We start from the raw sequence: 25,084 nt of genomic DNA on the forward strand, positions 1-25,084 counted from the left end.
TTGCAAACCTGCTGTAATACGTGAACTTCTTAGCAAACTTTTTGCTCACAGGAGTTTTTATCGGTTTCCTCGACGGCACCTTTGGTTTTATTTCTTTTTCGTGTTCCTGAAAAGATTGTCATTAAAAAAACACATTTCGATTACCTGCAAGAAGCGCTCTAAGGTGAGTCTAAATAAAGTGAAAGACGAAAACTAGGTGTGTTGTATCGTTTTATATATTCAAATGTATAAAAATATATACAAATCATATAGTAATAAAAAAAATTAGTGACTACTGATATATTAGTGTAGATGCTACACTACGAAATAAATCTTAAAAACTAATATTATATATTTGAACTTTAAGGTAAAAATTAAATAAATGTACAACTTAACAAAGCGATTATTCGAAGAAATAAATACGTTTCTCGTTCGTAAAACTTAAAAGTTATTGCGTTTTGGATCGGTGTATAAAAATATGTTTTGCTTCTTTTTTTCTGTCTTTCGTATCTGTTCGTGAGCCTAACTACGGTATTTCGCGCGAATGTGCAAAAACTTTGGCCCACTCGTAGGTGTCACAGGTAAATCTTTTGCGATTTTCTCCCGAGACACGACTTTCACCTGGCAAGGATCATGGCGTAGCAAGAAATGATCCAGGGTGTCCCAACCGCCCCCAACTCGGACCATCATATGTCGGCCTTTCAGCAACTAAAAATTCGGTATATTAATAAACAATTTTGAAAGATTATGGATCCTTACCCTTATAAAAACGTTTTTACCGGCAATGTTGTATCTACCCTCGCCGACTTTTTTCACCGATAATTTGGAACATTTTCCATTCGAACAGTTGCAATTTTTCTGCATCAACCTGGTGGCATGCTGCACTTTCCTGTCCAGCTCTGTCAATGCATCCCCGGTCGGTCCTCTTCGGATTTCCGGTTGAATCTCCAGATCGGGATCTTCTCCGCTTCCTCTGGACCATTCATCTTCCGTGTTGTCGCTGGGCACCCCATCACTTGCGCCGCTCGGCGGTACAGAAATGTGTTTATGATCACCTGCGGCGCCGGAATCTGGAATTAAGACCATTTGCGGTCCGGTGTTCCAGCGAGCATATGAAGAAATGGCAGACGCGGAGCTGCAATAGAAAAAGAAATCAATTCGGTTCTTGACGATTATTTGATGTTGTATTTACAAGCTGGTTCTCATTTTGTTGTTCTCCTGTTCGTGTTTGTTGGGAGAAGCCTGGAATTGCCATGAAAGTATGGAGCCTAGACCCGAATCTGCAGACTGATTGCGTTCCTCCTCGGCAATCTCCTTCTCCAGTTGCACCAAGCCCGGAGGTTCCACATCGTAGCGAGTCGCTATACGAGCCACTTCTAGAAGGCATAGGATAACATTCCGTGGTTGGTTGTGAAGAACTAAAAAAAAAACGTATTAATAATTGCTTATGATGCGGAAGATAGATATAAAAGCATACCTAGATCATCGCTTTCGAAAAGCAAATTCTCGTGGACTCCGAGAGCTCTGCAGAATTTAATAAAATTCTCCATGTTGTCTCTAGAGAAGAAGCTGCGTCGCATTGCCTTTTCGAAGCATTTCCCGCGAATCGTCGGCGGCGGCTACAAAATAATTCATTGCATTTTCTCTCAGTCTGGCGATTCACCCCTTCCGGCTGCAGCCGCATATATCAGTATGCGGCATCATCGATTTCAAGTGCAAGTCTGGAAAGTTTTAACTCACCCCCTTGGATCTCCCAGTCTCGATGGCGGTGCGCGCTCTATCTTGAATCACTTGTGCCAAATGGCAAAGGACGACCCCGTTATCTAGCTCGGACAGGAAGTTGTCTCTGGTCACATAGTCTATGGCTGCGAAACAAAAGAGGGAACAACTTTATCAAAACCGTCATGATCGCAATTTATTCTGCTTTCTACCGCACACATAAAATCTTATACCATCCGCGATCCTTCTTTTCATTACGCCGCAAACAACGTACGTCTGTCTCTCCTCTTCCGCTATCTAAATACCTATCCTCCATATCCTTATATAGATATCTCGGGATAACGTACAACAATTTCCTTTCTCATTTGCCTCATTAAAACGATGCACATTGTGCGGCATTCGTTAGAGACGGTGGTCTCTGTACATACGTACGTACATATTGGAAATCATCGGAGCGAGATGAAATTTGTGCGTTCGCGTTGATTCTTTCTTTTAAATGCATTCCGGCGCGAAAGAAGAAGTCGACATTAAAAAGGAATAAAAACGCAGAGCGCACCGTGAGAATGGCTCCGCGCTGCGTGTGTGCTGCATTTGCAAACACATTTTCCGCACGTTGCATTTCAATATATATTGTACAGAAGAATAAAAAACGCCTAAGAAGTCTGCAGACACACACAAACATACACACTAGTTGCTACCTGTGTATTAAGTAATTATAAATTGCAATGTCAATGGACTATGGGTGAGGAGGTGAGGCTGCACGCTAAATGTGGGAAATCCATTTTCTCGACGCGCATCGGGTATATGGAAACACGAGTTTATGGACCGGGAACTGGATACAAAAAAGTTAATCGACCACAACGGACTGCGATGAACGAAATAGCGCACGTAATCATTAACAGCTTAATTAGAACAATCTAAAACAATGTTGCTTATTTTATAGTAGTTGCAGTAGCAAAATTACAAAATTTCCCTCAATTTCATATTATAAATAAGTGATATATTCTAATTTTATTACTACCAACAACAGTTTAATATTATTAAAATATTAAATAATTACAGTTTTTTTTTATTATAAAATGGACACCAGTTAAAAATTATTGAAAAAAAAAATAGATAATTCTATTTTACATTGATATTGTAATGTAAAGTACAATAAAAAAAGAGAATCCTTTATCGTTCAATACTTATTAATTTCTCTATAAAAACTTAAAGTTATGAAATTAGTAGATAAAGAAAGATTCAGTTGGTGAATGCTTCTTTTTATTATTATTTAAATCGGACACCTCGAGGAAAACCGCTCCCAGGCAAGTTCAAGACCGGCCCCAGCAAACCGAAGCAACCGAAGAAGAATGTGCTTCCAAGCCCGTCGCCAAGAAGTAAATTTATACACAAACCAAACAAATGCGCGACAATGAAAACGACAGACATGATTCATGCTAATTAGAGGATTCCATTGCTTAAGATTTAAACAATTACGCATTTTACAGTGATGTTTGCAATGTACATTTTTAATCCCGTATTCTTATTCATACGAGGAGGCATCATTCTGTGCAGCAGTTTTGTGCATTAAGCTCACGTCGCGTCGGGGATCCAATGCCGGATGTATTTACCGTGCCAAAAGGGCACGGCCTTCGGATAACTAATCAACTTGAGTGTGTTCCTCCCCGGCCATTATGACTTGGCAATTACGAATCCCTATTCTAATTTCTCCGTCTAACGACGTCTCGTCTAGTCCCATTCTTTCGTTTATTAATTTGTTTCGTTGCGCTCAATGCATCATCCCATTTAACTACCGAACAGTCTTCTATCTAGTTGACGATAAGCGGTTTACCATTGATCAGAGCATTTTTTTTTTTTCAATGTTAAGTTTCGACGCAGGAGCAGCAGCGAAACAGTTAGTTTTAATTAAATTAGTCACGGCCGCGTTGGTACATAATGAAAAGCTCATTAGAAGATATGTTGACCTAGTCCTCTTACCAATGAATAGAAGAGCATACTTTATTAAATTTATATAACGAAATATTTATCGTGCTTTCCGAAAATTTAGTGACTGATAAAAATGTAATATTTCTTCGAAAGACAACATGGATCTTATCGACATTTTTTTATGAACCTAAATATCTCGGATATTCACACTTGAGGAACCATAAAAATGAATGAAAGCTATTGCTTCACAAAGGCTTGGAAATTCTCCTTACTTCGATACTTCCATTTCTTTATGCTGTCATTATATGCCACTCATCGCTGTAGATCTTTTATGATTTATGTTCGTAAGCTTACAATAAAACCTTTTGAGCAAAACATCGGAGGTGTTGTAACAACTGTAATTAAAGAAAGTTGGAATTCGCTCGCTTTCTTGACTATAATAATAATAATAAAAATCTGTTATAATCTAGTTGGATATAATGAACTAAGCATATAATTTAATTAGCGAATAATATATTATTAATCAATGTAAATAACTACATATTAAGTCATTTCGAAGTTGATTGTTTTTCAGAACATGATTTTATGCATCAATAATATCTAATTGTGTATAATTATATCAAAGAAAGTAGAAAAAAATAGTATATGTTTAACTAAGAGTAATGTTAGTGTATATAACTTATTAGCAAAAACTATGACAACGAATTATTAGATTACTTTTACTTTATTGCTTAAATCATGAATAATAAAGTAGAATTTATGTTGTTTAAATTGGATTGTTGAAAGTTGTTCTTGTGGGTATGATTTATATTCTGCTATCATTTATTGAAGAAACGAAAATGAAGAAGGCTTTATTCAGTTGTATTAATTAGAAACTAGTGAAATTACATGCAAATAATGAAGGCGTAAGCTTGGTAGGCAATGAAGCAATGTGAAGTAAATTAGTACAAAGAAACGGAAACGGAATAATTGTAACACACAAACCACCGAAGCCAAGACAAACATCGAGTGTCTCTTTGATTTCAATAAAAGAATAAAAAAATATGAAAAAGAAATCTCGCTCGTGCCAATAATAAGTGGCAGACAGAAGCAGTTTCATCTCGGTGCATCCGCTGTGAAATGAAAAGCCATGTCTTGTGCACTGATTAAGGCATTCGTTACCAAAAATCGTCCAGTTTTTCTTTGTGCATTTTTACACAATCCCAGATGTTTGCAATTGCCTGCCTGGTCCGTCCTTCCAAAAGCACATGGGCGGTGTCAAAATGAAAATTAGTGCAGCCGACAAACGAGGGAAAATGCAGTTTGATTGAAACAAAAACAAGGAGGGAGAGTGGACGTCTACCACGATTTTTTTTATTTCCAATGAAGGAAACACACGTATAAATAAATAAGTTAATTATATACCCGGTGCTCCATCATGTTTCTTCTTGTGCGCGGCTTCTGTTTACTTATTAAAAAAAAGGGGGAAATAAAAGCAGCGCTCTCTTCTCTCGTCCCGAGATGCAGACCAAAATATACGCATACAGAAAGAGAGAGAAATCCATTACCGCGTGTTTGCTGTGCACTTGCCATGACAAAGTCGCACTAAATATAGATGAAAAGTCCCCGATTTGTTCGTAGCTTAATTACAAGGGCACGGGGGCTCACTTGAACTTGAGAGATCGGGTTTTGTTTATGTGTGGTTGCCTCGAGTGGATGCAAGATATCTCTTGATAGCATTTCAATTAACCTCCTGACTTCCGAGGATGGAGAACCTCCTCAACTTCCTCATCCGGAGATTGGTGAGAGAGGAGAATCTGCTTTCTATTTGCATAATGCTAGGAAAATCCATCCGGAGTAATTACAACGGGCGTGGGCCGATGAAGTTTCCATTTGCATGCGCTCGTCGTGCACGTTAATTGATGCGAGATTCCTTACAGAACTTTCCATCGAGAGGAACGCGTGTAATCCGTTTGTTCCAGTTTTTGCGTAGATAATAGGTAATGGGTGACATGGTCACACCACGACAATATTACCGTTAGTACCGTAGAAATCGTCCTCCTCCACCCGCAATCTTCGTGCGGGAATTCATCGAACCCTTCTCATAACAGATTACCCATGGTTCATACTACTCCATCCAATCTATATTGCGTCTCACCTCATAGAAATTGATAAATGCACTCGGGCATTACGAAATCGTGTTATTAACGATAACACAATCGAACTAATTGACCCGACTGTTTCAAGACTTACGAGGTCAAATCCCTGCAACGAGACCTCAAGCACAACCTCTCCTCCAACACACACACTTTTCTATTCTATTCATCTGGGCAGTGGTTCATACAGAAATTCCAACCAAACAATCCACGATGCCAGATTTCCCATTCTTCCTATTACGGGATGTTTATGCATCAGACGCAACGTTTCGTAACTACCGATTAATTATTTAATAGGGAAATTATATAAAATTAGAAAGCATGCATTGACCAAAAGAAGTAATCACGAAATTAATATCTCGAATCTCAATATTTCACATACATTTTGTATTTTATTAAATGTAACAATTAAGTCATTAACATTTCACGGAAGAAAAATAAAGTTCAAAAAACTAATTCTGATTTACATTTTTACAAAAATAATACTATTTGCAATAAAAACTTATTTTTATAATTAGAAACAAGTTCAAATAAATGTATAATGTAATAACCAATTTATTTATGTGTAATATGAAAATTTATAACTTGAATTATTTGAGATACAAGTCTTGTTAATTGAATTTATAATGTTGTAATTTCTTTATAGTAATATCTTACATTAATAAAAGTTTAAAGTGGCTGCTTTATGACTGATAATTAGTTCCTTGAGGAAATCATCAATGAATTGCTTCCTGCAATCACAGCACATAAATTATGCAATATACACATTAAACGATAAAAATTTCACTTGAGGAAATACCATCAATAAAATGCAAATGGTGCATTAAGAACTTAACGCATTTTCACCAATTGAAAATGTACGTTTGTTACTTACGCTAGGACATATCTTCCAATTAACAATAAAGCCAAAATGCGGATCGTGTTATGAACTTTCCGGTCCATGGGTTCCCCTTTATAATGCGGACTTCGTCATGGAATATGTGGAACGAAAAATGCGACGGACCTGTCTCCGGTTTGTTTTCGTGACTTATTCAAACAAGGGACTTTACGATCGTCTGCTGGCGCATTATCATTACGTGCTTTCGCTTTTGAAACTGTCCAGATGTTCTTCGTTCTTGTGGTTCTGCTCTCGTCGTGCTTCGCCCGCAGCCACCAACCGAAGAACAAGCATAGGAAGGAAGGAAGACCAGACTCGGAGAGCTTCCAACTATCCGGTGCAAGCGACGATGGAAATGCGCCCGATACTTGCGTCTGGATGAAAAACCTGAGACCGAAATACAAGAAGTCGCGTGTCTCACGTTTAATGATTTTAAGAACAGAATTGTCCAACAAGAACAGTCCGAAGTGCGCAATGCTTCGCTTAGCTTAATGCTTTCTTAAAAGACATAATTATAATTTATTATTACTAGACTGGCGTGTTCGTTTTCCATAAATTGTCCTATTCATGAAACGCGTTTACTTCTCTTTACTTTATTTACTTCCGTTCTTCTCGATGTTAACCCGACAAGATGCATGAATGTATTACACGATTTCGAGGCTCGCAGCGATCGGATATTTAGATTTAACATGTAATTTCCTTATAGACGACAGCATTGCAGTTAATCAAAGATCATTTGGACATCACTTATTAAACTAGACTAAATCTCAAAAGTTTCTAAAACCATCCATTTTCATCCAAATGGTCACAATAGCAATGTATGTAAAACTATCTACTAATCTGACACGAGTTTGTTCTATTTTTATTGTAACCAAACTGGTTTACTCTTACACAACAATGTGTGTCCAAATTATGAATATGCGTTACCATCTAAAAATCTAATTACATAAATCATTCAAATATTAAAACATACTTTTTACAAATAACATTATGTGATCTTCAACGTTAACCACATAATTCAATGCGTGTTTGTAAGACACGCATAAAGTAATTTCACGTTCATTGCAATACAATTTCCGCTCGCAAATAAATTACATTTTTACTTTCTCCGTAAATTGAACTTCAATAAGAAACAACAAATAATTATTACATTGTGCCATTGTTTTTTTTTTTGCACTCCTTCCTTTTTACGTATTGGAATTCGATAATGCGTCTCGCAATTGCCAATTAATCGTAATAATGTAACGCAGCGTGATTTACTATTAAAAAAAAATGTAATGACAGAAACAAACATAATGATTTATATGAGAAACTTTTGTCGAGCGCATGAATGTGATGATATAATCAAAAATCGAAGCTAATACGTTTTCGTGTTTGTGGCTTTAAATAAAAATCACATATGAAACAACAGGCAATAAACCAGTCTGGGTATGAGTTACCAAATACGGACTTCGTATTATTAAATTTATTATTACGCTCTATGCAATGAAAACCGCAGTATTTTACCTCGAGAATTTAAGTAATTACATCAATAAATAAGGTTCTTTTCATTTTTATTTACTATTTTTATGTTACTTTTTTTTCTCAATGCTGGTAAAAGGTGAGTAAGGGAAGTCTGGATTGCTTCCGTTTCCATGGGAAGTGACTGCGTATAAAGCTATGCGAAAACTAACTTCCTCATGTTTATATAATACCGGAAGGTTTTTTTAATTGAACATTTCAGTAACTTATTTCAAAAACTTAATATATAAATAGTATACAGATTAAGCAATATTAAGAATGCTAATTTCAGAGATTGTTAAACCTTTTGATCTAGAAATTTTTAGTTCGAAAGAAAATTTTCATCAATTTTAGATCGCGTTACATAACATAATATGAGAAATGGAATTTCAAGACCTTTAAATTTGACTTATATCTGTCTGAAAGATAAATTATGGTACCGCCGGAATGCAGTGTAAACAAAACGCAGCACAAACTGTTTGTATATGTTCCTCTTTTTTCTGGCCATGTATCATAGCATGGGGACTTCTTTGTCGAACACGTTTGAAAAGGATGGAAGAGATCTATCGGAAGAAATATACGACCCCATGCACGCTCGGAGGAATTTAAAATAAGCGCAAAAAAATGTTGTCGCCATGTCTCACTTAATTATTTCCCCGACATAATATGGATTTAAAAATTTGTTCTATGAAATTATATTATACGACCTATCGTATCAGATTTTCGTGATACAAACTAATATTTTAAAATTAGTTTTGTTGTAAATTGAGGATAAAAAAAAGTATAAAAGGTTGAATATGACATATGTCTAATAGGTGGCGCCATCTAGATACAAGTTAAAAGATTTAGTAAAAGTGAATTCGTCAACTTTGTGAGTATAACTTATTTTTTTAATAACATATAATATAAAGTTTATGTACCTTTCAATAATATCATATATTTAGCTCAACTATCGTATCTTACATTTGCTAATATACAACTAACCTTCAATTGTTGAAGAACAGTAAATACTGAACTTAATAATACATGTTATTAACTATTATATACAGAAAATTAAAAAAATATTGCAAACATATGGTATGTTGATGAATAACTTTTGAATTATTATGAATAATTCACTGTAAATATGAAAACACACATTTTCTGAAAAACTAACCTAGTTTATGAGAATATAGTTTGAAATAATACATCCTTGCTACTAGGATTGTAATAATTGACTTTGTTAAATCTATTTACTAAAAATACATAATGCTATTCAATATTGACTAAACACGCGAATATATGCAAGTATTATGAGAACGTTGCAGAATTGAAAGGATGAGAATATAAATATAATAAATAAACGTTATTGTGGAATCGCGTGCGGAAACCACGAATAAACAATAACGAGCTTGAAAAGAAAAATAAACGAAGATCATATAGATCAAAATTGATCAAACTATTAACAATTTCATAACCCCGAAAATAATACAAAAAAAAAAGAGCACACACTCTAACTTGAATAGCATAAACGAGTTTCGAGCCAAAGAAAGAAACCGAATGATTAGTTAATTGTGGAGAGATTTCCGCGTCTTATATTCCATATATGTCCAGTCGAAGGATTCGATAGGTAATAACGATTATTTCACTGTTTCTTTTTCTATCTTTCTTTTTTTTCTCCTGCTGCCGCTTGATCTTTTATTGGAGTTTTACTGTTCGCTCGTGCCATCGGGTTTCTTCTCGACGTTGCATATTAGGAACACGCTAGCTGCAGGTAAAAGTCTCGCGATTTAATGGAAATTACTCGGATATAATAATTTGAATCTCGAGGAAAATAAAACGCAAGAAATAATAATGTCAAGAAAATCGACCGAAGTTTCCATCGTATCAAAATTGAATTGCGCAACCGATGATCTAACGAGTGCAAATTGCAGTTCGGCTAAATGCCTTTTAATTATTTCCTCTTTGGCGTAGAGTATTTACCTATTTAGACAAGAACTAGATCTAAGACGAATTTAATTCAATCATGCGGAGTTTCCATTAGTTTAGACACGCGAAGCAGACACCTCTGTCGGATGCCGCTTCCTCCGCCTTTTTTTTTTGCTGGAATTAAGAATTCTAATGGCGTAATTGCCATGGGATTCTTGAGAGAAGCGCAACACCACCTGTTCCGTTTTGACAGGATGATCGTCGGTTTTTTGCATTGTTGGATCTTCATCTGCTGTATTTCTTTTCTATATGCTTCGCAAAAACAACAGAACAACGGATATTCACAGATACAAGTTTTGATAATACAATAATATCAAGATCTTTGTACAAATAATAATTATCAAGTATAATGAGTTTTCGAATAACAATTCGGAATTTGTAACTTATCAAGTACAGTGGAACCTCATTTAACGAGCACCTCGCATAATTAACGAGCAAAATAAATTGTAAGAAAAATGACTCGCTTAACGAGTGACGATGAGAAGAGAAGTCCCGGATTGCTCGCCTGCTACATCATTTTTAAAACTTGTGTACACATATTATGTGTATTTTTCAATGTATTAACCATTTAATAATCCAGTTTAACAATCAAATTATTTAATTAGACAGTGAATTTATTTATTTGTAAATATTCCTCAACAAATTAGATTTGAATTATCTCAACAAATAAAAAATTAATTTTTCGAAAAAAAAGTCTTCACGAATTATAGTCATAAAAATTGATTTCTAAACAATTTTCTCAAAAAAAAGTATTTTTTTATATCAAGTTACATAATATAATGTTTAATTTTAAATAAACTTTGCTAGCAAGTAGCACGCTTTTCTTATAAAATAGATTGTAAATAAAAATAACGTTAAATAAAAAAAAATATTGTAGTTAGTTCAAAAATCCATGGATTGAAATATTCTGTTTTTTTTTTTAAATGAATGTTTGGATCATGCGAAATCTATGTAATTGCAACATAACATGTAACATATTTTTTTGTTTTGAAAGTATCAAAATAGATTTCGTTTATTGGTGGAAAACGGATGTCGTGACAGCAATAACGTTCTTGATTTTTACGGGCAGCACGTAGATGGTATATTATGCATCAATTCGGAAAATTCCGGGCTTGATTATTTGGCATAATTAGGGATCAATACGATATGGGATTTGGGTTAGTCGTACCAGGAGGGACTTGATAAAACTTCCACGCTGCATGCGAATCCCAGCAGATACGAACGATGACGCTCATAAATCATCAACGACATTCAAATAAAAATTATATAAGAATACATTATATATGTAAACATGTCTTCACAAAATCTGAATGGGGTGAAATGTTTTACAGTGATATTTTTTTGTTGCATTAAATCAAAACAATAGTTGTATTAATTGAAGTATTTTTAATTACAAATTGTATGATTTCTAGTATATTCTAATAAAAGCAAGAAACGCATACAGGAAAATAGATCTACTCATATTTACTTGTACAATTGCATGTACTTTTTTACTTGATAATTACTTGGTAAAACTGATGATATTCATAGAGTATTACCATTTGTTTACTAAATCAATTCAAGGTTCGTAAGCGCAACTGCGAAACATTTATGATTTGCTATTTACAGAACCTCTTGGGTTGGGTGTTCTAAGAATTGCGCGTTTTTTAAAATTCTTCTCAGATTGCTTCCAATTAGCTAATAGATACAAAGCGAGTCATATTCCATATATGCACGAGCAAATAGAAAAGCCGTCTATTAATTGAGCCATTAAAATAACTGAAACAATAAAAGGATACGCTTTTATTATTATATTTTTCTATTTACATACAGCACATAGTTATTCAGAAGATGACTGCGCAATATTCCAGGGATATGCTGAAAGTAGCTGTGGCAAAGTTATTGCAAACCGTGGGTTGGGATACCAGTAAAAGTGATGCTTTGGAATACCTCACCGACATTCTTGAAGTAAACTTAAACGCTTTAGCTGAAAGAACAAAGAACTACGCTAATCACTGTAAGAGTAAAATTAATATATACTAATTATAACCTAACAACATCATTTTTGTTTAGTTGGTTGCGTCGATCCTAACCTGGATCATCTAGGATTAGCGTTTAAAGATTTCAAAATACACCTGAACGAGCTGCAGGATTATGTGTCTAACACGTCTCCCATTTTTGAAGATTCTCTAGAAGAAAACAACCAAAACATGTCAAACATGTCAGACAGAAATGATTCTGAATTGGACTCACCAATAGTGGTTGTAAAAAATAATAATCAAGGTTTATATATATTTCATTTAAATTAATCATAATAATAATATTTAATAATTCAGCTTCCAAAGATGCGTCTAAGAACATAAATACCAGTGATTCGAGGAATAAAAGAAAAACAGTTGACATTGAAAAGAAAACTTCTAAAAGAACAAAATAATTTTAATTTTCATATTAATACACTATTTTAAGGTACGTCATTTATTTTGTTTGTCATAATCTCGAATTGTTTCCATTATTTAAAAAAAAATTATTTATGTTCCAGTAAACTTGATGGCAATAACATGTTTTACTTGTAAAATGTACAATATATTTATTTTTATTAAATGTGATTTAGTTTTATAATGAAAATAAAAAATATTTGTAGAGTAAAATTTTTGAAATTTATTTTTCCGATTTTCCGAAAATTTTCAGCAAGATATATAAGTATGATTAAGTAATTTTCCATTATAAGTTCATTGTTTGTGCTAAAAAATTATTACGGAATTAGCACGGAACGTCTAATTGTATGAACTAAGTCAGGGTCACGTTAGGTGTTAGCAGAAAACTGGTTAAACAAAAGAGTAGTTCCCACAAGACAGAATGTACAAGGCACGGCGAATTTTGTTTATTCGATTGTTGATTTGTAAATCATATTTATTTTCTCGTTCGACAATAAAGTGGGGTAAATAAAATGCGGCTGCAAATACCGAGAAAAGCTTACGACGAAACGTGCCGTTGCGTTAAACCTCCGGGAAAGCAATCGAGAGAGCGAGCAAGAATGAAACGCGAAACGTATGCAAATAATTATCGAATGCAGGCAATTGCAGAAGGAAAATGCAGACACTGCGATTTCGATTTATTAAGACCGCAAAGATTTTGATCGGCCCGAGGCGCAACAACGGCGAGTCCTGTGCCTTTGTGGCGCCACACCTAAAGTTCACCTGGTTATGAGCCGAGCATTCGGGGTTATCTGGATCACGTAATCTCTCGAGGAGTCGTGACACCGAACTTCGAACCGGAGACAATAGACGGTGAGACTTGACCACAATTATTCCGGTCGCGTACAATAGCAACAAAAGCAGATCGTCCAAATAAAAACCAAAATCAACCTCGATTTTTTGGAAACGCATTACGAGAACTGGAAAAAGATCAAGACGCCTTAACGATACTTAAGTAGTTGCTAGATGCGTCTCCTCTGTAATGGGTCATATAATGAGTAATTAGGTATGATGGGTCCTTCAGCTCGGGATTTTATAAATAACCCACGAGGACCATTAAGCGCGCTGCACGTGATTATAAACAATGGTCGTTCGGTCTGAATGAAAGGGATAATTAAACAATGGCTGCACACCCTAAGGCCTTTTCGAAACGGAAACGGGGCTTCCCATTTCCAAAGCAATTCATCTACCAGCTTAGAACATACCACACACATTCAAACACACGTTGACGAACGCGAGAATACGCTTACATAATTCAAAAACTCTTGCTTGCAAACTGTCGCGACGCATTGTCGTTCTTGGATGATTTACTTAATGCACCACAGTTTTACCGGTTCGCTGAATCAAATTATTCTACTAACATGTACTAACAGCAACCAGAATACAAAAACAATCTTTTAAAATGTATACAACAATTGCTCTAAATACTTTTGTAAATCAACAAATTCAATATAAAATTATTTTATTGCAACGCTTTACTGCAAATAAACTCAGTGTATAGCGCAGAAAATTAGAGTGTAGTTTTAAAGTAATGTATATAGTCTACTTAAAATGTGTTTACTTGAACTCTGCTAACGACACGAATACACCGAAACAGTTGTTAAATTTGTTCTAAAACGTTTATTTGCTGCAGTTTATTTAGTAATATTTACCAATACTAATTTAATTGAAGCTAATGTTATATTACAACTTAAGACGTTGTATAATAACTACGGGAAGTAAATGTTAAGGATACTTCAAAATAATAAGGAATAGATTTATGTATATGATTACATATAAATGATGCAAGATGTTATGGCAACAATCCTATGTTGGAGGAAGATAAAAACTTGCAGTTAAATGGTAAGACGGCGCCGCATCAAAGGCGGGAAATAAATTGGGCAGATAAGGTATTTGCGGAATTAGGAATGCCCTAAATGGCAGTGCGACAAAAAAAGAGGAATTAAAATTTCGCCTGCGTGCCAAACGCAGATAATACAAATGCCTCAAGTAAATTAGAATACCAAAAGGAAAAGAAACAAAACGCGATGATATCTCGTAATGTCGAGGAGAAGATTATAGCTAGAACTTCCCCCCATGCCCAAATATATAAGAGTTCGGCCTAGTTTGTGACAAATTTACGATAGTCGGCGCTCTTTTATGTATTATGTGCAGGTTCTGGTATTTTTTGTTGAGCTGTTGAAGACTACAGTTACGAAATGTACGTCGGATGCGTTGAGGAAGGAACATACAAAAAAAAGTGAAAAATGATGGAAACATGAGGACCCCACCTAGGTGGAAGTTATAGGCTGCGGTCCCGTTGTTGTGCATTTAGTTTTCATAGCATTTCGCTCACGATCACGGACGCTATTTGGCACAGGCGACTACAAATTACTTACAAGATGTACAACCTCAACTCCTACATGTTTACTACACACGTAGACTCTGTCGTTCTTTTTTTAATTATCAACTCGACGCGCGTTGAAATAGATAAATAGTTGTAATGTATTTAGAAAGCAGCCCCAATTAGATGCTGTGGTGCATAATGCGCCCTATATGTGGATGTATTTAAGGAGCTCGTTATCTTCGATCGACTCACCGAGCGTTTTGTTGAGCCAATCGGCCAAATCTTCCTTAAGTGGATCCAATTGCCTCATCTGTGCACTCATCATCCTCTCGCTGCATTCCTCCTCCAACTCCGAGTCTGGTGCCATCCGGTGGATCGGAGATGGGATGGACGTTGGACCCCAACTGTTCCTATTCCTCTGCATATTCACAAACATTGTTTAACTGCAAAGAAAATAAAGTTTATTCGAGTTTAAATCACATCATAAAATTTATATAGATTCGTGATTTTCACGCTACCAATACTGAATAAGTCAATACTTTTTTTTAACGATACAAAAAATGTTTAATTCAATTCTTGATCGAATTCCATATTATAACGTTGTTATAAAGGAGAGCGTGAGAATCAACGTAGTTTCAAGTTACGCACCGAAATTCCGAGGATAAAGAGAACAATTCTCGCATTTCTATATATATTTTTTTATCGGATCGAAAGAACAGTAATTACAATTAAATTACGATCATTACCATCAAATATTTAAATCCAATTGGAACTAAACGGACCAATTAATTAGAGCGGATCAATTGGTTGTATAATTGCTGCGATTTGTTAGCAACAAAATGCAATTAACTTTATCTGGATCAGTATGGACGTAACGCGGATCGGATTATCCAATCGAAACACGTGCTTCGCGTTTCTAATATGATTAGTTTATAGTAGTATAATCCACTCCACAAATATCGTATGATTGCCAAATGAAAGGACTGAATCTGCGTGAGACATAGACAACAAAAGATATTGCGAAAGACTCCCGTTTGATTGATGTACGAAACCGATTTTTGGCTCGGATGTATTTGGTGTTTGCGCTTAAGAAGATTACGATTTGCATGAATACATACGTAATGGCGTGAAGGATCCATCGGATCCTGGAGGACAGATAAACAATGTTTCGATTATGTAACGGTCGAAGGCGTGATTGATGCGAATCGACTACGACATTGAGACGTTTGGAAAGAACTCATCTGTACATATATTTTTTCTATAATCTCCGGCGAAAGGTAAAAATAGGAAACCATTCATATTGAATTAATGACGGATCTCTATGAATATCTGTTGACCGTGAATGTTCGTTAAAACTTGAGCATTTACCTTAAAACGAAGTCTTTAATAACCTCCAGCTCGTTTCAAATGACAGTGTCATAACCGTGCCTACTCTTTTATTATTGTTGTTGTTATTGTAATAAAAAAATCTACGCTCGAATATAGCCATTATGTAATTTTATCATAAACAGATACGGCTGTAAATCCAATTTAATGGTGTCTCGAGTCTCGAGCTGCAACAAAGTATAATTTCGAACAATAAACACTGGAATTATCTGCGATGTTCGACTAATAAATTATTATTTTAATCGGAAAGCAGGGAGATGAAATTGATACAGTGTCGTGGAACGGTCATACGGTACAATACAGATACTAACCATCTGGTTTTAGTTGAGGCAACACTTTGAGAGCAGGAAGGAACAAAAAAACTTTATGATGGTGGTGGAGGAGGATGTGCCCGGCGTTGGATTCTCAAAGTCGTGTCGGGTTTCGGGAAAATTATTCTTGATAAAAGCAAAAACAAAACAAAAAAGACAGCCTGTACGAAACGCAACTGTTTGTCATGCGTTATTTGCATTATAAAAAATTATATCATAAAAATAAACAGACTTGTTTCTATTTTTAGAATTGATTATTTTTAGTAGCATACCATTAAGTATTAATGCGCTTATAATTTGTCTATAACAGCAATATTATTGGGTTGTTAAATAAACCTATCATTAATATCACTTTTTATTTTCAATCAATTAATTTTCATAATATACGTCAGTCAAATCTTGTCTCGTTCTTCAGTAATTATGAATAATGTCAGTTTTAATTCTGAAATTAATTTCCAAATTGTTTTAGTTTTATGTACATATTTTATAACTTACAAATATTTTTGTAAATTTAATAATACCAACAGTTTTAAAGCCATAAAAAAACTATAATATACATCATATTCCTCCAGACTTAACCATTAGCTTCTTATGTTACATAATGTCCCTTTAATAGTGCCTTTGTTTATTCTTTATTTCCTCTAAAATTTATTATAATTGCATAAAATAGCTTTCATTTGTTCCTTTTAAGAAATTCCATAAAAATGGTTAAAAAGCTACAATTAAATTTAGTTGTTCATTAATATATAAATTGATTTTGGTACAATTACATATTTAAGTATAAAATATAACAAAAATAATCACATCTGTAGCATTAATTAAAAAGTCCAATTAAAATTAATCAAATGCTAATTAACATGAAGAGATAAATAAAGACACACTTTTTGTTTTTATTGCGAAATATGTAATTCTGATACTTATTATTATTACAATTAATTAAAACTCTGACATATGTGATAACAACTGCGTCAAACGTTTTACTTTATTTGCAATATCTATTCGATTAAGTTAATCGGAAATATTAATCTAGTTCCATCTAAAATGAGTAACAGCAGATTTGTAATAATCTTGAACGTTTGATGTTATTTCTTTAATGTTAAACTTTGTATCTTATATATTTAGCACAGGCTAATTTCAGTTGTAAGAAGGAAGATGCAGTATCAATTTATTTCTGCGTTTCGTGATTCATAAAATGACAAAGCGTTAAATATATGTCGATTGGTGCTAAAGAATTATTATTTCATTATATTCGTTTATTTCATTGTTTGACTGACGCGTGCACTATTATTTTAGAGTAAAAAACACATCTTGAATGCATTTTGAAAAATGCTCAAGTGGGTTTAGTGATGTCAAACAACGTTTCCGAAACTCGGAATGATTTAGTTTTATTTATACCGTCTAAGTAATTAATAACACGTGAGTGGATCTGGTGAAAATTGTTATGTAACGTGGCATAAAGGCCGGACACGTTGTGAGAAACGGAGGAAAAGACAAAGGGATAATGAAGTCGATAATTCTTGTTGCGGCGCGAACGTCTGGTTTTGGAAAAAGGTTTATTTCTGTTCCCGTGGGCGCGCTAAATTCTATAAATTAGTGAACTAATAACGGGACGGTGCAGTTCCAGTTGTGTTGTTTCCTTAAAATTAGAACTGCAGCTTACTTATATAGGTGGCTTTTCGATAGGCAGTCTAAGTCGACCCAGTTAGACTTTGCTCAGATCATCGAGGATTATTACCATAAGGTTCGGTTAAGGATCGGGGGATATGGTAAATTGAGCGACGGACGGAACGGTGCCCCGCGTATCGATCACTATCTGATTAGTGAGCTGTGGCCGAGTCGGCCGCTCCACAAATAATGTTTAAATAGCCCGTAGTCACCAAATTAATCTTCATTAATGTAATTAGCGTGATTTTAAAATGCGTTTTATTTATAGGGGCCGCAGCAAAGAGGCGGATTTGGTTTTAGTCTTGTTTCATAAAGGCCCTTGCCAAGAAAGTAAATGAATATCGCCGCTGCAGATGCGTGACTCGTCGTCTTCCACTCTTCGGGAAAATTATTTTAAAATCCCTCCGACACCGGGCCCACCGGCTCTTCGCGAATTCGCAAATCCCGTTCACCGAGTTCACAACACGCTGCTACTTCTACTTCTTCCTATTCCTCCTCCATCAATTACTTTCCTCCGGCACTAATTAGTACCGAGCATGTAGCAAGAAGTAGACTGTAAAATATGTAATTATTGTTTACGCCAAGTACAGCAAAAATGAGCAGTTCTGTTGCGTATCAATTTGTTGCTCTGTTATTTCGAATATGCATTAGGAGAGATTTTTTCACGTGAACGAAATGAAAAATTACTGCAATTACCGTGCGAAGAAATATGGAAGAGAACAGCGATCGATTTGAAAGTTACCCGTTTTAATTGGTCAATCTTTGCGTATTTCAATTAACAATATGATTATTTAAATTACGAATGAAAAGAGTAATGTTGTTGAACGAAAATTGGATTCGTATATGGTAACAAAAAAAAAAACTGGTAAGCAAATGGAGGAGTCGCGTTGCAATGACGCGAGACACGGAGGGTCGACGGCCTTCATATCAATTGAAGCTTTATGGCGACTCCCTTAATGAACGTCGAGAGTATTACTTTTCCATCCGACAATAAACACAAGAATTACTGTTCCTCCGCTCCACAACTTTTACCCTTTGTTTTTTTTCGTTGTTGGATGGCACTCAACAACAACACCCACAAATTAAAGCCTCTATGAAGCGTAAAAGCACCGAAAACAAATATCACTTCAAGAACATGAAATATTTATAGAGTACACAAGCAGTCAAGGTGTTTAGTTTAATAAACATACTTATTACATTCACAAATACTAAATCCTAAATACACAGCAACATTTGGACTAAACTAATTGAAAATAATTGAATAAGATTCAAATATGTATAAAGTACATAAAAGTGTTTAAGTTATTTATATTTCAATCATTAGGCATAAATATTTGTCAATTAAATTCAAACAACAAAAATAGGAAATATAACATGCGTATTATTAAATCATTTTTCTCTATAAAATCAATTGTAAATTTATAGTAAATCTATATACATATTTGATATATGCTCATAGAATAACAGGAATTATTACGCTTATAAATATCTTACAGGACATTCAAGCATAATTCCACCACAATCCTATATATCGAATTCCAACTATCCCAGCAAACTTGTGAGGCTTCTCTGTGACTGTTAAATACTAAGTGACCAAATTATTTTTTTTGTAAATAAATGTACATAATCAAATACTAAATATTACATTATTTTCATTTTTTTAATTCTTTCACTGTTTTTTTTTTTAGAATTTGGTAATCTGGGTCGACCACGTTTACATATAAATATATAAATAAAATGGTGTTAGTTTTGTTGTTCGTCTACTTTGTCGTCTACAGTCAAGTGAAGAATGGGATATCATTAAAATAAAAAGTAACGTACATGGAGAAACAATACGACTGCAAGGCGACATGTGCGTCGACAAAGCTGCAGGATTTCCACAAATCCTTCGCTTTCTAGTAAATCCCCATACAAAAAAAATTTCACCGCATACAATTGACATATATTAATTCTAAAATCGTATTATTAACTAATCATGATATAAATATATATTTGTATTGTGATTTATAATATTATGAGTTTAAGATTATTTTAAATTAAATACGCAATTAGAATAAATTAAATCAAATTTAAAAATATTTATAAATTGAATAAGATTCAAACTAATTTCCGAATTTGATTTAATTAAATTACGAAATAATCCTGATTGATTAAGTAATAAATTATAAATAATTTGTTTCTATTATGATAATGTTAATCTTTGCAAGCGTTTGCGGATTAGCGATAAGAATGATAAAAATTTCGCCGAGGTTTGCGGTATGTCTTGAAGAAATCTTTGGAGTCCCGTAACTCGGAATGGATTATAATTAGACATGAAATATCGGGCGAATTCGTATTTTCCATAAGCCCCGTGATTAATTTGAATAAGCCTCGGCACGCGTTTTGGCATGCTCCACGGACTTTCCGCTCTGCAAAACTAATAATATTTATAAAAGAAATAATTCTCGTTTACCTGCAAAGGTAAATTATACGATTCGGTTACGGTAAACCTTTCGACCGTCCAAAACAACCTTACATACTAAACATGCAATCCAAAATATACAAAATTCCCAAAAAAAAAAACAAATAACTCGCAACGCTAAAGTGATTGAGAAACTTTAATAGATTCAGGAAGTCCTTTTTGTCGCGTATTATAAAACCATTGTTAGTAGGAGCGGATATTCGCTGTCCATTTATTTAATTTCCACTTTTAGAATCGATTTCAGTTGAAATTTTTCACGCACAATTACATTTCTTCGTCGCGTTGCGCAACCCGAGTCCGCGTTTTAACTGAGGGTTCCTTTGCGAGCAGCGCGAATCCAGTTTGAAAGTTCAAGTTTTGCAATTGCCTCGTCATAAAGAAGTCTCTTTCTTTTTTTTTGACTCGCACTTCTTCTTCAGCTCAAACGAAACTTGCAGAAAGAAGTGACGAGTCGTTTGAAATTGCGCCATCCGCCAAATTCGCATGCAAATTATCAAATATGTACATGATTATTTCTCTCTCTCTCTCTTTGTTTTTGCATTCTGATAGCCCAGTTCTTAGGCAAAAAAGAAAGATTGGGTTGATCTATGCGGTTTTAGTGATTACTGCAAATTGAAATGCGTGCATTTGGCGAAAGCGGCGACAGTTTCGTTCGAATTATTGAACTTAATGGATGTGGCACAGTTCATAGCGCTGCAAAATACGATAGTTTATTCGGGTTTCGGAATATTATGTAACCAATTCGATTAAAATTTCCACTTTAACAACAACATAAAATGCATGTTAACTAATGCTTTAGAGCAATACATTCAAATCTTGATAAAACATAAATATTATTTCAATAAATAATACGAAATTATAAAAAATACGTTATTTTATTACACGATACAAAACTTGCTTACTAAAGAAACAGATACAGGAATTCAAATTATTTTGAGATTATTATAATTATATAACGAAGAAAATAAGGATTAAGAATGAATATTAAAGCAATCAATAAAAATTCGTTATATCTACACAATATTTAAATTTACTTTACAAGATACATAATTTAATATACGCAATAATGTAAATTAAATACTAAACATAATAAGAGTTTGCTTTATAAATGCTTTTTCATTAATATTTGTTTATTCACTGATAAATTATTTAATGAATTACATCTAAAAATAGATTTTTACCGATGTTATTGTATTTACTTTTTCGAAAAAAATATTTATCACTTATCAAAAGATTATATAAAAATAGTCCATACACTATTTACTTTCAGTTGAGGTCTGATATGAGAATAATCGAGAATTTTGCAACTCTCTTTTATTTGTTTTTCACTTGTTCACTTCACGAACGACGAGATAAATGTTATTGTCCACTTAATTAAAATAGAGTGAAAATGTGTCACTTGACATGTGCAATAGTGATGATATGGATAAATTCGTTAAACGCGACTTTTATTGTAAATATTAACTGGATGATTGCTCCTAATTCATGGATGTTGGTCAGAAATGGTCAATAACCTGAGGAAGAACCGCAGACGTGCGTTTAGATCAAAGGCAAAACGTGCAAATGAATACATTCAACAATAATATTTGGTTACAACTCTTTTGTTAGACAATGACAAATAGCTTGTTTTTTTTTAATGTTTACATTTAAAAATTGCATTATTACTATTTATGACAGATCTGCAATAGTTAAGCAACGTGTATCAAGGATGTTTTTGGAATGGATCTGATTTTGCATCATTGTAATCAAAGTACAATTAGAAGTAAAACCTATTAAATTAATATAAAATATTTAATATTTATAAACTGAATATCAGTTTATCAAAACGAACATTAAAACCGTGAAATATAAGTATCATAAGTTGCGACGACAGAAAGATGTTAATCTTTCTGCATTTATTAAATACAAAAGCACCGGCATTTACGAGCATGTCAGATTTATATTTGTATCTTTGCATATCAAGGATATCATCTTTCAAAATAGCCGTAAAACGAAAATTGAAGAAAAAAAAAATACGCATTCAAGCAACATTTTCTCGTTTCTTAATTACACTTGCAAACAATTCGACGATAAATCGCATTGAAACAATACAATTTCTGCAGGATCAACAAAAATACATATTCTTTTTTTTACTTGATATCAAGTTCAGAATTGCTATTTTTATACGAAACTGACTACGTTGTGCGGATTAAATTGTGCTAAGTATTATAATTTAATACTAAAGTACTTTATGTATTTACTTCATAATTGATGATAACCTTGCCACTTGAATTAAACAAGAATCCGAGCGTTCTGATTTCTCATCAATATTACCTTTCCATTACTTGCTATTGATTATTGAAATCCTTCAATAATTATATTATCAAACGAATTATGTTATATTTAATTAAACATATAACTTAATTATATCTTGTTTTGTAATAATAATCTAATCTAAAGTTGTTTTATCAAATAAAATATTATTATTAATACATTTTTGACTGTTTAATTTTTCTTTCTTTTATAAAAAGCAAGCACGTACGTAAATTTTTTAATTGATAAAAAATAATATATTATAAATTATATAAAATCTTGACAATTTGTTACGAATAATTTAGTGTTTAAAGTGTAATTATGTATGTTTGTAGGCTTACTTCAATTTAAATATAAACATTGTTATAAATAATCTAATAGATATTACAACTCCAATTACCTTAAAAATAAGTCCAAATATATATTAAAAATAAAATTTATTACAATATTTATTTAAAATATAATTAATACGTCTCTAAGTTAAATTAATAAATAAGTAAATACACGAATGTGAACAAATGATTCTCAAATAAAATGTAAACTTTGATTGTAATTAATTTAACTTTTTCTATTAAATTAAGTTGTTTGTAATTTACGTTACTTTCCTCATAAATTTCTTATTATATTGAATAGCAGTGAAATTTTGAATGAAAATTCGGAAAATTGTTTATTTTGTTTGAAACTAAATACAGGGGGGAATGTTTTCGTTCCACACCTTCTGTATGTTTTAATTTTTTTTGTAAATAATTAGTATATGAATTCCTGAGGCTTGCCGGCACACCCTACAACAACACACGCCGAAGGGAGATGTCTAGCATCCCCTCGGCAAATCGATTAAAATAACTCACCCTCTGCAAAAAAAAGCGAAGCTTTTTCGATAGCTTAGGACGAGAAGAGATCCCTGATGCGAATCGATAAGCCGACGAGTATCTAGGTATTACATTATTGTTTGGATGTAGAATCGCACGCGAAATTTTCGAACTTTTTGATGTTCTTCGAATGCGAAGAGAACGATCGCGTTATTATGAGGAGAGAGAGTGAGCCACCGTGCTGAGCGCTTCGTAGTCAGCTGATAACTGCCTCTCGGACCGCAGTACTCTGGCTACCGCTCATCGAGCTTTGGGTATGAGAGAGCTTTCCCTCTCAAATACTCTCGGGAGGAGAGAATGCGAGGAAACGTGAATGAAACGGCTGGCATCGGAGTAGGGCGCTCCGGACCAGTGGCGTGCAGGGACGCCCTTTTGTCTGCAACGGTAGGGCGCGGAAAATCCGTCGAAGAGAACCGCAGGAAATTAACATTAATGGACGCATTTCCTGTTCGCTTCATTTCTCTAATAGCCATATGCATTATAGATGTTTTTCATCATCTTCTCAGGCTTTTTTTATTCATCCATAAATAATGAATAAAAAAATGTTTCCATTGACGAACTTCCATTTACAATTCATCATTACTACAAGATTCATTTTTACACTCAACCTACTCACATTGTTCTTCTAGTCAATTGACGATTATTTAAAGCATTTATAGTAAATCCACATGCAAATTACTTGTATAATGTACTAGAAATTATGATGTATGCTACAATTACAATAAAGTAAATTAGTAATTAGTCTGTTAGATTTTCCTTTGTGCCTCACAAGCTTCATACAGTAATAATATTATATAAATCATAAAAATCGTGATTTCTAAACTATAACAACAATTAATGTTAATCTATAGTTTGCTATATAAAATTGAAGATTTAACATATTTTTACACAAGTTTATAAATAAATGTTTAGTTTTAATACAAGGTACATTCTTTAACTAAATATTATGTTAAAAAATACATACTTTTTAACTTTTTTCAAATATTAAAGTAAAGATTTTACAACCCATTTAAATAATGCATATTATATAACTAATATACATTGAATTTTTCTATTAAAATGTTATAAATTACTACTTATATAACAATTTTTGTTCGAAAAATTGCATAATTATAACATAAATATTTATCTGTAATAAATAATGTGTTTTACACACAATTACTTTAAATATTACTAAAAAATTTCATTTATTTTGATTAAAGTTACATAAATTT

General features: G+C 33.5%; 2 protein-coding genes across 2 annotated transcripts; one reads left to right on the forward strand and one right to left on the reverse strand.

The window, feature by feature from the left end:
* Nucleotides 1-401: 401 nt before the first annotated feature.
* Nucleotides 402-24,131, reverse strand: LOC108568616 (growth arrest-specific protein 2-like). The gene is made up of 7 exons (XM_017929815.1): nucleotides 23,850-24,131; nucleotides 15,139-15,329; nucleotides 1,720-1,844; nucleotides 1,457-1,598; nucleotides 1,172-1,397; nucleotides 739-1,114; nucleotides 402-687 (listed from the first exon to the last, which is right to left on the reverse strand). The coding sequence occupies exons 2-7, from the start codon at nucleotides 15,320-15,322 to the stop codon at nucleotides 502-504; spliced, it is 1,239 nt and encodes a 412-aa protein (XP_017785304.1). The 5' UTR covers nucleotides 15,323-15,329; nucleotides 23,850-24,131; the 3' UTR covers nucleotides 402-501.
* LOC108568618 (transcription initiation factor TFIID subunit 3-like) lies at nucleotides 11,734-12,540 on the forward strand. Its single transcript, XM_017929816.1, has 3 exons — nucleotides 11,734-12,103; nucleotides 12,160-12,369; nucleotides 12,423-12,540. The coding sequence occupies exons 1-3, from the start codon at nucleotides 11,938-11,940 to the stop codon at nucleotides 12,518-12,520; spliced, it is 474 nt and encodes a 157-aa protein (XP_017785305.1). The 5' UTR covers nucleotides 11,734-11,937; the 3' UTR covers nucleotides 12,521-12,540.
* Nucleotides 24,132-25,084: the final 953 nt, after the last annotated feature.

This window comes from Nicrophorus vespilloides, unplaced genomic scaffold (genome assembly GCF_001412225.1).
Source record: "Nicrophorus vespilloides isolate i.1.1-1 unplaced genomic scaffold, Nicve_v1.0, whole genome shotgun sequence".
Classification (NCBI taxonomy): domain Eukaryota; kingdom Metazoa; phylum Arthropoda; class Insecta; order Coleoptera; family Silphidae; genus Nicrophorus; species Nicrophorus vespilloides.

Coding starts and splice junctions, on each gene's coding strand:
- LOC108568618 (XM_017929816.1), top strand. CDS start 11,938: ATGACTGCGCAATATTCCAGGGATATGCTGAAAGTAGCTGTGGCAAAG. Junction 12,104..12,159: donor AAAGAACTACGCTAATCACT/GTAAGAGTAAAA, acceptor ATTTTTGTTTAG/TTGGTTGCGTCGATCCTAAC. Junction 12,370..12,422: donor TGTAAAAAATAATAATCAAG/GTTTATATATAT, acceptor TTAATAATTCAG/CTTCCAAAGATGCGTCTAAG.
- LOC108568616 (XM_017929815.1), bottom strand. CDS start 15,322: ATGTTTGTGAATATGCAGAGGAATAGGAACAGTTGGGGTCCAACGTCC. Junction 1,845..15,138: donor TTGGCTCAACAAAACGCTCG/GTGAGTCGATCG, acceptor TTTGTTTCGCAG/CCATAGACTATGTGACCAGA. Junction 1,115..1,171: donor AACAAAATGAGAACCAGCTT/GTAAATACAACA, acceptor TTTCTATTGCAG/CTCCGCGTCTGCCATTTCTT.